The 15,863-nt window shown below is 40.8% G+C and overlaps 1 protein-coding gene across 1 annotated transcript in view; it reads right to left on the reverse strand.

The window, feature by feature from the left end:
- Positions 1–15,863, reverse strand: part of PLB1 (phospholipase B1) — a 118,943-nt gene that overhangs the window by 55,510 nt on the left and 47,570 nt on the right. Inside the window, exons 26-30 of the mRNA XM_058162534.1 lie at positions 14,217–14,321; positions 10,349–10,444; positions 6,112–6,183; positions 856–979; positions 239–297 (exon numbers count right to left, since the gene is read on the reverse strand). Of these exons, the coding sequence (XP_058018517.1) occupies positions 239–297; positions 856–979; positions 6,112–6,183; positions 10,349–10,444; positions 14,217–14,321 (456 nt within the window). The remainder of the gene's footprint in view (positions 1–238; positions 298–855; positions 980–6,111; positions 6,184–10,348; positions 10,445–14,216; positions 14,322–15,863) is intronic.

A 15,863-nucleotide genomic window follows, 5' to 3' on the forward strand; every position in this document is an offset into this window, starting at 1 on the left:
AGCCAGGCTGGATTTACATGAAAACTTGAGACCTAATGATTTGATTCATATTGAGTCAGAGGGGGAAAAAATCTCATTAGGGCTGAGAATTACGATGAACCTACGGCTATATTTCCACAGTGGGAGCGGCCATTGCCTCTCCCAGGAGCCAACACATGGACCTGTACTCTGTATTTAAATAAACAATGGGAACTGCAGCTTTCCTAGGAAAAGAATGGCAAAAAAGCAGGCTTCTTACAGTCAAGGAATCTCCCAAGGAAGCTATTACTTGCACATCAGCTGGTTTTAGGCTATGCACTAGGAAACAAAAATAAAAAAGAACAAAGAAAATAAACATTGTAATTAAACCTCTTGCAGGAAGCAGAATTCAATTCTTGCTAATTTCAGCATTAAAAAACTTACTCATAATTTTTGTAAGACATGTCTTCACAATGTCACCTTTGTTTCACCCCCAGTTATCTACAAAGGAGTATGTCTTTCTCCTATTTTCCCCTCAACAACAACCCTGTGAGGTGGGTTGGGTGAGAGAGAATAACTGGCTCAAAGTCACCTAACTGGCTTTGTGCTTAAGGGAGGGCAAGAATTCACACTCTCCTGCTTCCTAGGCTGGTGCCTTCACCACTAGATCATATTGGCTTTCTATAATATCTTAACCATGTTAATGGTCATTGCCATGGATCATAGCTGCAACTTTATCTAATAAAAAGTATGGGTGACTGCTGAAAATACAGCAAAATATGTTCAGAAATTGTGAAACAGTTGATACTTCATATTATCTTTTGGCAGGAGAAGCAACATTTAAATTTGTCCTTAGTTATTTCTCTTGATGATTTGGTGTCAAACAGTTAAGATTACCTGAAGTAGGATATTCGATGGATGGTGTTTTATCCTTGCACAGCATCTGGCTTCCATAAACTGTAGTATTTTCCTTGTGGTAAGTATAGTTGCTGTTTTTGTATGTCATTAAATATGGCTGGTCCTACAGAATGGGGATAGCCAAGTCAAAGTGAAAAGATGATCCCAAAGCGCCCTCCAGAGGCAAATCTTGTTTTACAAATAACCCAGATACTGTAGTCCTCTATACCTCTGATTAGGGATCGACCAGATGAGATAGGAAGAGATTATGAGAGCTCAGCAATTTTAACAGCAGGCATTGTTTCTCAAGCAGAAGAAGTCAACTGCCCTCATATTGGTCTTTATATCTAAATCTGTCTCACATTTACCCTACCATCTCAATTACTGTTGATCTTCAGAAGAAAATACACAGATATTTGGTGGGATGAATAACTGCTTAAGTATGGGATTCAGAGGGGGGAGGCATGCCAATTATCTGCTCTTCAGAATCACAAACTGATTTGATTAGTCTGATAAGAGGAGCTTCTATTAAATACACACACACACACACACACACACACACACACACAAAATCCAGAGAGCAAATCATGCAGCTCCTGATATCTTGTTTTATTAACCCAAGAACTCTGGGTGGTACTTTCTTCTAAAAATCATCATGATTCCCTAGATCAGTATATTCTTCAAGAGCCAATATAGAAAGCCACCAATTTTTAGGCAGTCAATGCGGGTGCAACACCTAAAGACCAACATGAGAATACCTTCTCATCAGTGGTGGGTTTCTACTGGTTCGCCCCAGTTCGGGCGAATCGGTAGTGGAGGCAGCGGGAGGCTCCGCCCACCCACCCAGATGTCATCACGGATGCTCTGCGCATTCGCAGAAGTGCCACACGCGAGCAAAGCAAGCGTTCCAAACTGATAACGAAGGTAAGTGGAACTCACTATTGTTTCTCATCTATCTGCCTTCCAGGAGTTCAGACATTACAATGGTAGGCACTAGTGATGTATTAGGTCCTTGGAGTGAGTAAGGGATTCTACTGAATTCAGATGGAGCCAAATCAACATTTCCCCTCAAGCCATCTCTCACTTTCCAGATACAGATACTTTTTCTGATGTCTCATTTTATGCACAGAAGTTCCTCACTGAGATTAGTGAGGTTCGGGGTGGGTTCTACTTACCTTTACTACCAGTTCGCAATGGGAGCGCATGCACTTCTGCAGATGTGCAGAAGTTTCTGCGCATGCGCAGATCACCCATGATGATGTCATGGTGGGTGGACGGAGCCTCCCACCTGTTTTACTACCGTTTGTTTGTTTGTTTATTTATTTATTTATTTTGTCACAACAGTATATATAAGCATAAGCATGAAAGTAACTATATATTTATTTATTTTATTTATTTATTTTATTTTATTAATTTGATTTCTATACCGCCCTTCTCCCGAAGGACTCAGGGCGGTTTACAGCCAGGATAAAACAATATAAATAAAAATTAAAACATTTTTAAAAAACTGATTCTAAAATTTGGCCACAATATTTAAAACTATCATAAAACCCACTTAAAAATCCCCACATCTAAAAAATTGTGTTAGGCCAGACCCGCACGATGGAACAAAAAGGTTTTAAGTTCGCGTTTAAAGGTCCGGAGGTCAGGGAATTGACGCAACCCCGGAGGGAGCTCATTCTAAAGAGCAGGAGCCCCCACAGAGAAGGCCCTCCCCCTGGGGGTCGCCAGTCGGCATTGTTTGACTGACGGCACCCTGAGGAGACCCTCCCAGTGGGAGCGCACAGGTCGATGGGAGGCTATTGGTGGCAGTAGGCGGTCTCGTAAATAACCTGGTCCTATGCCATGGAGCGCTTTAAAGGTGATAACCAACACCTTGAATTGCTCCCGGAAGACCACCGGCAACCAGTGCATAATATATAAGCATATATATATAAGTATAAGTATGTAGCAACTATATTAATTGGATATAATGAAAGGAAACAATAGGACAGGAATGGTAGGCACATTTGTGCTCTTATGCACATCCCTTACAGACCTCTTAGGAATGGGGTGAGGTCAATAGTAGACAGTTTTTGGTTAAAGCTTTGGGGATTTTGAGAAGAGACCACAGAGTCTGGTAGTTTATTCCAGGCATTAACAATTCTGTTAATTCTGTTCTGTGGATTTTGGCTGAATAGAAGCTCTCCATAGGAAGCAAGGTGAAAGTTTTTATTTTACAACTTTAATTTGAGTCTTTTTGAGACTTTGAGATTTTACAATTCTAATTAGAGACTTTACTTAAATTAAAATGGCTTTTAAGCCACCAAAAGCTCCCATGACGAGAAGGGGGTCTGAAACTAACTTGGAAGATATGTTAAAGTAACAGAACAGAGTTTCTGAAGAGCGATTTAAAGAAATTATGAATAATATTCATGGTGTGAAGGATCAACTTAGGGAAGAAATTAAAGAGACTAATAAAAAAATTAGAGAAGATTTATTGATGGTTTTTCAAGGTTTGGCAAAAAATTTGGAAGTAATGGAGGATAAAGTGGAAATAATTAGTCAAGCAAATCAGTATTTGGATAATAAAGTTGGAGAGCTCCAAAATAAAGTGGATAAAAATGAGGACCATGTGGTGGTATTGCAATATAGAGCGTTGGAGAAGGCTTTGAGAATTAGGGGTCTTCAAGATCGGAAGGAAGAAGATCTTAAAAAAGTTATATCAGAAGCCTTAGCTGAAATGTTAGGAATGGACCCTCGAAGTTGATTTTCAAATTGATAAGGCATATAGGGTTAATTCTTGGGTAGCGAGGCAGAAAAAGCTCCCAAGAGACATTGTAATTTATTTTTTGACTTCTACAATAAGAAATCAGATTTTGCAAGCTACATACCAAAAGAAATTGCAAATAGCAGAACAGGAGGTGTTGGTTTTGAAAGAGATCCCTGCTAAAATGTTAAAGGATAGAAGGGATTTTAGGTTTTTTACACAAGAGCTTAAGAAGCATCAGATTCAATATAGATGGGAGGTTCCAATTGGCTTAACAGTATTTTTTCAAGGCAGGAGATATCGAATTGATACTGAGTTGAAAGCAAAAGATTTTCTTTTTAATGTATTGAAAGTGGATGTAGAAACAGTGGATAAAAGTCTTCAAGAGAAACAGAGTGGGGAAGTTGAAACTGCACCTGTGATGTCAGTACCTCAAGAACAACCTCAAGAACAAAGAGTGACAAGGGGAGCTATTAGGCGTAAGGAGATAGAGGAACGACTTCAAAGACAGGAACAGGATTCTACTACTGAAGCTGTGGGAGGAGCTAAGTCAAGAGTGAGAGTCTTCAGCTAATTGCTCAGAAGCTTCAAGAGGCCAGTGATGGCAAATAAATTTTGACATGGAATGTTAATGGTTTAAATTCAGCACAGAAAAGAAAAAATATTCCATTATTTGAAACAATTTAAAATGATGTGATATGTTTGCAAGAGACACATATAAAATTATCAGATCAGAAATATTTGATTAATTCAAATTAGGTAAACATTTTGTTTCTTCTGCTCGAATAAGAAAAATGGTATAGTTATATATTTGAAGAAAAATATATCAGCTAAATTAATTGAAACGGACATTCAAGGAAGATATATTGCTATTGAATTGATTTTAGAAGGAAAAAAGACACTTGTGATTGGCATATATGCACCTAATCAACAACAAGAAAAATTTTATAAACTGTTACATGAAAAATTGACTCTTTGGGATTATAAAACATTTATTATATTAGGGGATTGGAATGGTGTAATGGATATTAGAAAAGATAAAAGAACTCTTTCTAAGAAAATTCCTATGCATGCAAAACTGCCTAAATCTTTTTTTGATTTGATGGAAGATTTTGAGTTGAAAGATATATGGAGAAGGCAGAATTTTGATGATAGAGATTATACTTATTTTTCGGATAGGCATCAATCTTTTTCACGTATTGATTTTATATTAATTACCAATGATTTGCTTTCTAGGGTTAGGAAAACAAAGATATTTCCAAGGTGTTTAACTGATCATAGTCCGATATGGATGGAGTTGCAATATGAAGGTGGAAGAAGATCATGGAGAATAAATGAAAATTTGTTTAGATATGAGGATAATGTAAATCAATGTAAAAAACAAATGAAAGAATTTTTTGTTTATAATTTGGGTAAGGGAACTTCGATAGAAATGGTGTGGGACGCTAGAAAGGCCTTTATGAGAGGAAATTTGATATATATTAATAGTAGACAGAGGAGAAAATTACAAAAACAGCGTAGGGATTTAGAAGAGGAAATTCAGAGGAAACAACAATTATTGGTATATAATCCACATGATTTAAAAACTATTGAGGCAATAAAGATATTACAGAGTCAATTTAATATGTTAATGGCAGATCAGGTGGCAACCAATATACAATATGCTAAACATAATACTTTTTGTAATGCCAATAAATCAGGGAGGTGGTTGGCTTATATGTTAAGGAAAAGACAGAAAGCATGTACTATTGAAAGAATTGAATACAAGGGTAAAGTGCGATTTCAACAGGATAAAATTAAAAAAGCTTTCTTGGAATATTATACAAATTTATATGCCAGAGATACAATATTGAATATGGATATTGATAAATATTTGAAAGAATATAAGGTTAAAGGTTTAACTAATGAACAAAGGGAAGAGTTGAATCGGCCTATAACTTCTGAGGAAATTATTTTGGTAATAAAGCAATTAAAAATAGGGAAATCCCCGGGCACAGATGGACTTACAGCAATATATTATAAAAAGTTACAGGATGAGATAGTTGGTCCACTTATGGAGTTATTTAATCAGATACTGATGGGAGGAGGAGTGCCACCATCATGGAGGACTACTTTTATTTCATTGATACCAAAAGAGGATCAGGATTGTACTAAGCCTGGGAATTATAGACCAATTTCACTCTTGAATAATGATTATAAGATTTTTGCGAAAATAATGGCAAATAGGTTAATGGAAATTGTACAACAAAGGATTCATACTGACAGTCTGGTTTTATAAAAGGGAGACAATTCTCACTTCTATTACATACAGTATGTTAGTGTCAGCATCCAGTCAAGGCTAACCCAGATCATTTTGCAATTGAATATTTCTTTCTATTTTGTAGGATTTATACAGTTCACAGAAAAGAAATAGGATGGGGGTGGCAATATTAATCTCACATGCACAGCAAGGATGGGAAAGAAAATAATACTGGAAATTACAGAGAGTCCTAAGAAAATTCATTTACCTGGTTTGGACATTTGAGTGTTATCTCAGGTTCAATTCTTTGTATTATTGTCTTTTCTGCAATGGGTTCCAACTATAACAAATAATTAGAAAAGGTATAGGGCATGGAAAAGGAGATGAAAAACAAAAGATGCAGGAATGGATGCCATAAATCATTACAAAGTGCAATCCACAGAGCCTTCAGAGAATTAGATAATCAATATATAATTGATGTTTGAACTATAATTATCTAATTCTGCAATTTTTAGTATATTAAAGATATAATGCACAGGGGAAATAATATTGCAGCAGAAAAGGCAAAGATAAAAGGATTGCATTGATAACAGATGCTGCACTCCTTAGGTAAAGCTTAACAAAGTGGGACAAAATTAAGTAGCTGAACTATTAGTCCAGAAGAAATATTGCAAATATTTTGCTGTGTTTCCTCCAAAATTGCAGTGCAACCAGTTACCCATTTGTGCGAAGTTCACCTCATTCACCTCTTGGAACCATTACTGTGTTTCCCCCAAATTAAGACCTTGTCTTATATTTTTTGAACCCTGAAATAAGCGCTTGGCCTTATTGCCATGCGCTCAAAAGCCCAATTGGGCTTATTATCAGGGGATGTCTTATTTGGGGGGAAACAGGGTAGATGGAGTGTTAATTTTTATACTCTGCAATTTACTAGTTGGGGAAGAGGGAAGAGGTTCTATGACAACTTGCCCCAGCCAACTTGCTGTATTCAACTCACCATGGTCAACTCGCCACAGCTAATTCACCACAGCCAATTTGCCACAGCCAACTGTTCACTGTGGAACAACTCGCCATGGCCAACTTGTTGTAGGACAACTTGTCGTGGGAAAAGAGTTACACTACTGTATTTCCCCAAAAATAAGACTGCCTCTTATTTTCTTTTAACTCCCAAATAAGCGCTTGGCCTTATTTTCAGGGTGGTCTTATTTTTTCCCCATGTACCGGGAAGTGGGGGAAGCTGCCCCTCTTACCAGCAGCTTAGTCTGCAAAACAGCTGATCAGCGGGTGACCTCCTGCTGCCACCTTGAAGAATCCCAGCTGCTCTCATAGCCGATTGAGGCTGCAAAAGCAGCAGAAGGCTCCATGCACCTTGTGCCCCCGTCAAGAACAGTCTTACCTCAATCGATGCAATGGCCTAAGTTCTTGGTGTGCCCCAGTTTCCACCTGCCCTGCTTTCTGGCCCTGCTGCTGCTGGGACACTTTTGGCCACTGGCAGCTGAGTGGCTCCCTGTGCTGCTGCTGGCCTCTTTGCCTTCCTGGCAGTGCTGCTTTTGGTCATCCTGCTGGGCTGCTCCTGCCTGTATGAGGCAAATTGTCCCAGATCTACCATGACCTCTGGAGCGCCCCAGATCACACAGCCGGCACGAGAGCTAGCACTCAATAGGGCCAGGTTCCAAAGAGTAGCTCATAGCCCAGTGCAAGCAGCACCAAGTAGACCTGCAGGAAGGCTCTCAGCAGCCCGAAGGCAGTGGCAGGTGAGGTGGCATGGTTGCACTGGTGGCCTCTGATGAAAGGACCCTGGCAGGCCAGCGGGGGGGAGGCGCTCAGAAGATTGTAGATCTTGGCCGACTCACCCCATGCCAGGCAGGAGCAGCCCAACAGGGCAGCCCAGAGCAGTTCTGCCAGGAGGGCGAAGACTTCCCATGAGGCCAGCAGCAGTACAGGCAGTTGCTCATGCTAGTTGCTGCAAGTGAGTGGCGAGCGCATCAAAAGTGAAAAGCAGGACTCGGGCCTTTCCTGAAACGTGCTTGCAGCAGCTGCTGGACATGGAGTGGGTAGCTCCATGCCTCTAACTGCTGCTGGTGCCTTCCTGGCATGTTTTGGAATTCATAAAAATGAATCCTGCAGTCTCTCACTGCTGACATGCAAACCACAGCACAGGCAATAGCAAATCCAGACCACACCAGGATTTAACACCAGTGGCAGTGAATGCTTCCTGAAAGGGGGGCAACAAACGGGAAGGGCGCCTGGACTTGCAGTGCTTTGTTTTGATTCAGGTGCTGATGCTGACTTGGTAGGAGCTCTTTCTTGAATTCAGGTAACCTCCTTTCCTAGGGGTTCCCTGCACACAGGCATATTCATGGTTTCAGCATAAATCATTCCCAAGGAAAGGAGGATCGGCAGGAAAATGGGGACGGGGATTTTCCTGCTGATCCTCCTTTCCTTGGGGATAATTTATGTGAGAACAAAGCAAATCCATTCAGTCTAGCTGCATATCTACACACTGGCAGAAAGTTGGTTGGGTTAGCTACCGCTTCAGTGGGCAGCAGCTCCGTGGCAGCCCTGCACATCCCTGCAGGTGTCCCTGCAGCAGGACAGACAAATGGAAGAGGGAGGGGAGATCACCCCTTCCTCCTTTGGGCTCCAAAAAGGCAGGAACAGTTGGATGGAGGAGAAAGCGGCAATCTCCCCTTCCCTCCTCCATCCTGATACAGGGCCACCACTGAGCCCACCAAAGCTGCAGGGCGGCCACAAGCAGTGCAGCCAGGAGTGCAAAGACATCCAGTCTCAGTGGTGAGGCTGGGCTGACAGCAGGGTGCAGAGTCCTGGGAAGCATGGCTGGAAGCACATACATGGCTGCAGGGGTGAATAGCTGATGAGCGGCTGTGTTGTCCTGCCGCCAGAAGTCCTGCCACTGCTGTCACCTCCCAGTTCTTCACACCAGCCACACACCTCATTGCCTGCCGGTGCTGCTCATGAGCAGACCCAGCCAGGAGAGTAGCCTGTTAACGAGTGGCTGGTTGGCGCTGTACTGACATATCCTGCCGCTGCCACAGCCTTACTTATCATTGGACTCACCAGCTCCGATGGTTGCAGCTCCGTGCCCCCCCTTCAGGTATGACGAGCCCTGGATCAGGACTCAACAAGGGGACCTCAGTTGCGAGGCTGCCTGGTGCCGCGGCAGGGCTCGGGCTGGCAAGACTATGCAAGAAACACCTCCAGCACCCAGAGACATAGAATGAGAGGCAGCTCCCAATCAGCTCAGCTGATCCACGGGTCACGATTAAGCCCAGCTGCCATTAGCTGACTGGGGAAGGGAAGGGCTGCCTCCTGTGCTGGCCACACCTACCCCTAGGGCTTATTTTTGGGATAGGGTGTATATTAGGCTCACCCGAAAAGATCAAACTAGGACTTATTTTCTGAATTGGTTGTATTTTTGGGGAAACACGGTAATATTGAAGAAATAATCCAATAGATTCATTAAAGAAAGGATGCCAAATGAAGGACAAAATAAAAGGTGAAAGGTGAAAAATTTAAATATTTTTAAAATTATTTTAAATAATTAAATTGAATTGTTGAATTGTCCCACAGTGAGTTTGTCAGGATAATGACGATTTAATAACTGACCAACTGCTGTAATGTTGTAATACTGTAATGCTGTAACAATGATTCAATGGTAGCAATGAGTCAGTAGGGTTATTTGACTGCTACCATTTTAAGAAGCTGTAATATAAGAGAGGCCCTGTGAAGGCGTATCTCTCTTTCCATGTGTGCTTTCGTGCTGTAGTTGATGATTGATTGCCTGACTTTGCCTAGACTGTGTATGTATATATTCCTTGTAGATAAACCACTATTTGAAATACAAACCTGTTTACTGTATTTTGCTACTGGGTTGTCTCAAAATAGTCACAGCAAGTTGGCTGTGATGAATTGGCTGTGGAGAGTTATTCCATTCCAGAGGGAAGAAGCACCTAACTTAAGAGGATTCTTGGCAGCCCACCCTCTCACAATGGTGGTATGCATGCAATTAGGAGGGTTTGGGTGGCAATAACAATGGCTGTCAAAAGTAGCATGGAAGCATCTTAACACAGGCTTCCTATGTCTTGTGTTCCTAATAATCTGCAAGTGGACAGCCAGTTAAAAATCCATTGTGACACTACCTATGCAATGAATGTGATTCATCAACATCGTTCCATAATCAGAAAACAATGATTTTCAGGATGGGTATCTCCTGTTAGTTTTTGTATTGTGGACATTATAAAGTTTCAGTGCCTTTTACTAGCAGATTTTCTTCAGTTCTCAGTGTATAATCTTCTCACTTTTCCTGCCTATAGGATAAAACAAATGCCAGTTCTATAGATGTGAAAAATATATATCAGGTTCTCATTCAGTTTTTTTCTTTTCTTAGCTTTTAAATTCTTAGACTATGTTGTTAGTACAAAATGTCCACCTTCTGAGATTTATGAACGGGACTAAGAGAAAAATCATCTAGCGCAATCTCTTACCATGTTGTTCCACAGCCCCCGAGCAGCCTGGGTGTGAGTCTTCTGGTGGAAATGAAAACAGTCTGGGGCAAAATACGAACTATCTGGCAGCCCATCCTAAAGTAAGAATCAGACATTATTATTTCCACAAGAGTTTGACTTGTTCAAGCAAAGCGAAAATGTGTTGCTGAATTTTCAAGAACTAGAGCCCACTTCACTTGAGGGACAGAAAAAACCTGTAAAAATGGAAACAAATGACTATCCAGTTCAAGATATTCAGTCTATATATACAGAATAAAGTCCAAATATATGCTGTACACAAAAAGCTTTGAATAATTTGATTGTTAGATTACATAGCAACAACAGATTAACAGAGTTGGAAGGGATCTTGTAGATAATCTAGTTCAACTCCCCACCCAAGCAGGAGACCCTACACCAATGGTGGGTTGCTACCGGTTCACCCTGGATCGGGCAAACTGATAGTGGCAGTGGCGAGAGGCTCCGCCCACCTGCCAAGACATCTCTGCGCATGTGCAGAAGCATTGCGTGTGCACATCCACAATCAGACTAGTAGCAATGGGATTTGAAATCCGCTACTGCCCTACACCATTTCTGACAGATGCCAGTCTAGTCCCTTTTTGAAAGCTTCCAGTGATGAAGCTCCCACAACTTCTGAAGGCAAGCTGTTCCATTGGTTGATTGCTCTCACTGTCAGAAAATTACTCCTTATTTCCAGGTTCATTCTCTCCTTGTTCAGTTTCCATCCATTATTCTTTGTCTGACCTTCAGACACTTTGGAAAAAGGGTTGACCCAAGGGCGAAATTAAAAAATTTTCCCTACCGATTCTGTGGGTGTGGCTTGTTTGGGGGGAGGTCATGTGACTGGGTGGGTGTGGCCAACTCAACATCATTCACATCGAGGGGCTCTTCACCTGCCCCTCCCCTCCCAGCCCCTCCTTGTCAGGAATGGCAGGAAAATGGGAAGGGGAATATTTCTGCCTACCATCGTTCCCTCAGTCTGTGCTGAGATTAAGAAATGAATGACAGGCAGAAAAATTTCCTTCCCCATTTTCCTGTATTTCACAAAAACAGCTCCATTCCAGCTGCTCCCTCCCACCCCATCCCCCTCCCTTCTGGGGACTACCTTAAAAGGGACAGGCTGCAGCAGCTCCGTTGTGAATGGAGGGAGAAAAGTTAGCATTCTCTCTCCTGCATTTAACATTGAATTCTGTGGCAGAGAGAATGCTAACTTTTCTCTCTCCATTCAGAACAGAGCTGCTGCTCCCTTTATGGTTTCCTCCTGTCCCCCTCTCTCCTGGGGACTCTCTTACAGGGACAGGCTGCAGCAGCTCTGTTCTGAATGGAGGGAGAAAAGTTACCATTCTCTCTGCTGCATTTAACATTGAATTCTGTGGAATATCGAGCGGCTGGAAGAGGTGAGTGGCGACCAGCCAGGTGTGGGTGGGGCCAAGAAGGGGTAATTACTACCGGTTCGGCGAACTGATGCCCATAATCCCTAGTGGTTTGCCCGAACTGGTCTAAACCGGTAGGATTTCACCCTTGGGTTGACCCCTTCCTCTCTGTGGAAGCCCCTCAAATATTGGAACACTGCTATCATGTCTCCCCTGGTCCTTCTGTTCACTAGACTAGCCATGCCTAGTTCCTGCAACCGTTCTTCATATGTTTTAGCCTCTGGTCTCCTAATCATCTTGGTTGGTCTTCTCTGCACTCTTTCTAGAGTCTCAATATCCTTTTTCTAGTATAGTGACCAAAACTGGATGCAGTATTCTAGTATATCCCATCTTTCTTCTTGAAGCTAAAGGTGATATATTGTGCTCCCTTTTCCACTTTCATCTCTACAACTAGAAATAAAGAGATTGGCCTGACAGTGTGACTTACCCAAAATCACTTAATTATCTTTGATGTTTGAAGATGAATTTGAATCAGAATTTTCATGGTCAGGTCCTATATTTTAACCACTATATCCTACAGGTTATCTAGATATAGCAAATTGAAATCCAGTCCATACATGCCAAGAAATGTGTGCATTTTTAAAAAATGATTAATGTATCTAATTTTATTTTGAAGAGATGGAAAGCAGAATAGTGATCTTTGATATATAGCTGGCAGAGTCCTGCAAAGCATATACCATATTTTTACAAGAAAACTTTTAAACTTTTAAAGTTGCTAGTTTGTGCATTTTAATGAAAAGTCTATTTCTTATAAAGTTTGGCTTAGGATGAAAATAGGGAAACAAAACAAACAAACAAAAGAGGAATAATTTCTGTCTGAACACTACTAAAGAACCTTTTCAAAATGAAGGTATTGTCCATGCCTTTTTCAATTGTTTTAGGAGCAATTTACAGTACAGGCTCTGTACAGGTGATAAATTTCCATGCAAATTCGACACTTAAGTATATATCATTGAAAAACCAGTGTCAATGGATACAACATGATTATCTTCAGTCAGGACTCTCTGTGGTCATACATTAGTTTCCACATGAACTAGAAGACAATGTTCTTATGTGTTGAATATGGAATCATATCTTCCAAAGAATAGTAATATCTCACAGCCACAACTGAGTTGATGTGAACACTCTGTGCTTGGTGAATTTATTTCATAACAGTAGATGAATGATGCTGTAAGTTTCTATTGTAAAAATCCTAAGCAACTCTTTCCCTAGAATAAAAGCAAGGACTACTGGACAAATCCAGTATAGTATTGTAATGCTCAGGTGAGTAGGTGAAAATATTTCAGAAAAGAAATCTCAGATTGTTTTTACATGCTTTTAAAACAGGAGTGGACAATAGGATGCATGTAGTCCTTTAGGACCTTGAGATCAAGCTGTCAGAATTCGGTTCCAAATAGACAAATGCAATAGTAATCTCAGGCCAATCTGGGGAGTTTTATAGGGCAGGGGTCTCCAACCTTGGCAACTTTAAGACTTGTGGACTTCAACTCCCAGAGATCCTCAGCCAGCAAAGCTGGCTGAGGAACTCTGGGAGTTGAAGTCCACAAGTCTTAAAGTTGCCAAGGTTGAAGAGCCCTGTTCTAGGGTGAAAGGAAACTCACCCTAGTGGGAGTTGGATTCCTGGTGGGAAAGGTGGAAAGCACTCTACTGTATTTTCTTTCCAGTTGGTTCCAGGTTCTATTCCCATCCTTAACTGCCCCAAAACAGGCTAGAGTATTTTGTCCATGTTCCTTCTCATGAATATCAAAGCATCACCAGATAGCCTCCTGCAGCCTTCCAAAAGGTTAAGATGCTGGGTGGCAGTTTTTGTTTTGTCAGAAGTTGCTTCTCTTGCTTTGAAAAGAGATGACTGAATGCTTGTAATTTGTACTTACCATTTGTACGTAGGGAAAACTCTCCTCTTCAGGTTATCAATTTACGATTCACATCAGAAATGCTACATTGGCCCAAATAATCTTCCCTTGATGTTGCTAATAATCTGGAGAACTCATTGTTAGGCATACCATGTGCTATCTCTGTTGGAATGATTTTCAATCTGTTCATTCATTCATTACTCAAAATATAGTCCCTTATTTTTCCTTATTTGACCCATGAGAGTTGACTATCTCATATTAAAGGGAAAAAACAAGATAAATAATTTCATAGGACTATAACTTAATTTACCTGAGGGTTAGCTAATTAAGGTTACGCTTGTCAATTTAGTCTGCTGACCATTAAGTCATAGTTGCTTGCAACCATCATGGCTTTGCTTTCCTTCTCCTGCCCAAGTAATTCCCAATCTCACTATGCTATGAGTTGGATTCAGACACAGCCAAATGTAAAGGAAATCATTGAACTCAATGGTATTTAAGTTAGCTAGGCCCCATCTATTATTTACAGTTCTCGAAAATGTAGTACATGTATACATTTGCAATTACCGGAGTCACAGGCATCTCTGCTTTTTCGAGTAGTGGCTGCACAACCACAGTGAAATCTTCTCTTGTGTCATACCTTCCACTCTCGACTAAGCGATGAGTTTCTTCCTAGCAAAACAAAAACCCATTATAATGCTCCTTTTAGAGCTGCTAAACAGTGAAATGACAAGCTGATATGTCTATCAAAGAGATGTCAAAGACAGGAATAAAGTTCAACCATTTCTTTGGTTTATGTGGGGGAAAATGCCAATTTTTCAGAGCATCTGAATCAGACCCCTAATTGTCTACATTCTTATGGGCCTTGAAACTCAAAACTACACAATAAACATCATAAGCCCATTAGTGCCTTTTTCCCCTCCAGCTGACCTATAAGCATGGTTACCCATCGGTTGAACTACCAAAGGTCATGGAGTAAAAATAAATCCTTTTCCATCCCACAATTAATCTGATCCATGTTTTTTCAGTACATGCGTATTATATACATTTAGTGATTTACAATTTGTCTTTCTCTTGCACACTCATGCATTGACACACATAAAAGTTGCTAAGATGAAAAGCTATCTACGGGTTCATTTGAAGTCCTCCAGATGATCCCCAATCTGTCATTTCATTGTTGCCTTCGACTTGAGATGAATTCCAAACATACATCCATGAAAAACCAAAAACTCAAAAGTGGAATTTTATTTGATATTAAATGAAAGGAGCTCTGAGATGAAAGGAAAGGAGAGTAATGGCAGCGTTGAAAGTAGAAGCCAGAGAGGAAGGAGGAAGCAAGAGTTTGTTCCAATAGAAAATAGTCAAGACCTATGGAATTGCAGGAGTTCAAAGGGAGAAAAGAAAGAAAGTCTGGTTTTTTTGATTAAAATTGCCCACAAAATTTCACATACCTGTTGTTCTGCAAAACAATTAGAATCCCTATTTTTTTTTATCTGAAAGGGAGGTTCAGTCACAAATCTCCATGTAATATGTGATATGCAGAGATGATATTCAGCAGGTTCTGACCAGTTCTGGAGAACTGGTAGCAGAAATTATGAGTAGTTCGGAGAACCGATAAATATCACTTCTGACTTGCCTCACCCCCATCTATTCTCCGCCTCCTGAGTCCCAGCTGATTGGGAGCAAATCAGTTACTGCTGATTTGCAGTAACCTTCCCCTGGAGTGGGGTGGGAATGGAGATTTTACAGTATCCTTCCCCTGCCACACCCACCAAGCCACGCCCACAGAACAGGTAGTAAAAAATTTTTGAATCCCACCACTGGTGATATGGACTCGAGGTTCTACTTTTCACAACTTTAACTTCTCATTTCTGCTACAGGATCTTTTCCTCAGATTCCCAATAATAGATGAAACTGTACCTTCAAAACAGTAGTCCACGGCATGTTTACTTCCACCGCAGATTTTTCTTTGCTGACTGTCAAACTGAGTCACATTTCAAAGCCCAAGTCACTGGGCTTTGCTTCTAACAGGCATCTGATATTTACTGAGCACACAGCAGCCTTTTCAAGTCTATTTGTTCTATCTAACATTGGATGGATTGTTGCATTATTCTTTGTTTAAATATGTAATGTACCAAAATGAAGCAGTGGACTTACAGGCTTTAAAACAGGTTAAGATAATTTCAGTCAGAAAAACACTTTTCTCAAGAGAGC

This window comes from Ahaetulla prasina, chromosome 1 (assembly GCF_028640845.1).
Source record: "Ahaetulla prasina isolate Xishuangbanna chromosome 1, ASM2864084v1, whole genome shotgun sequence".
In the NCBI taxonomy this organism is placed as follows: domain Eukaryota; kingdom Metazoa; phylum Chordata; class Lepidosauria; order Squamata; family Colubridae; genus Ahaetulla; species Ahaetulla prasina.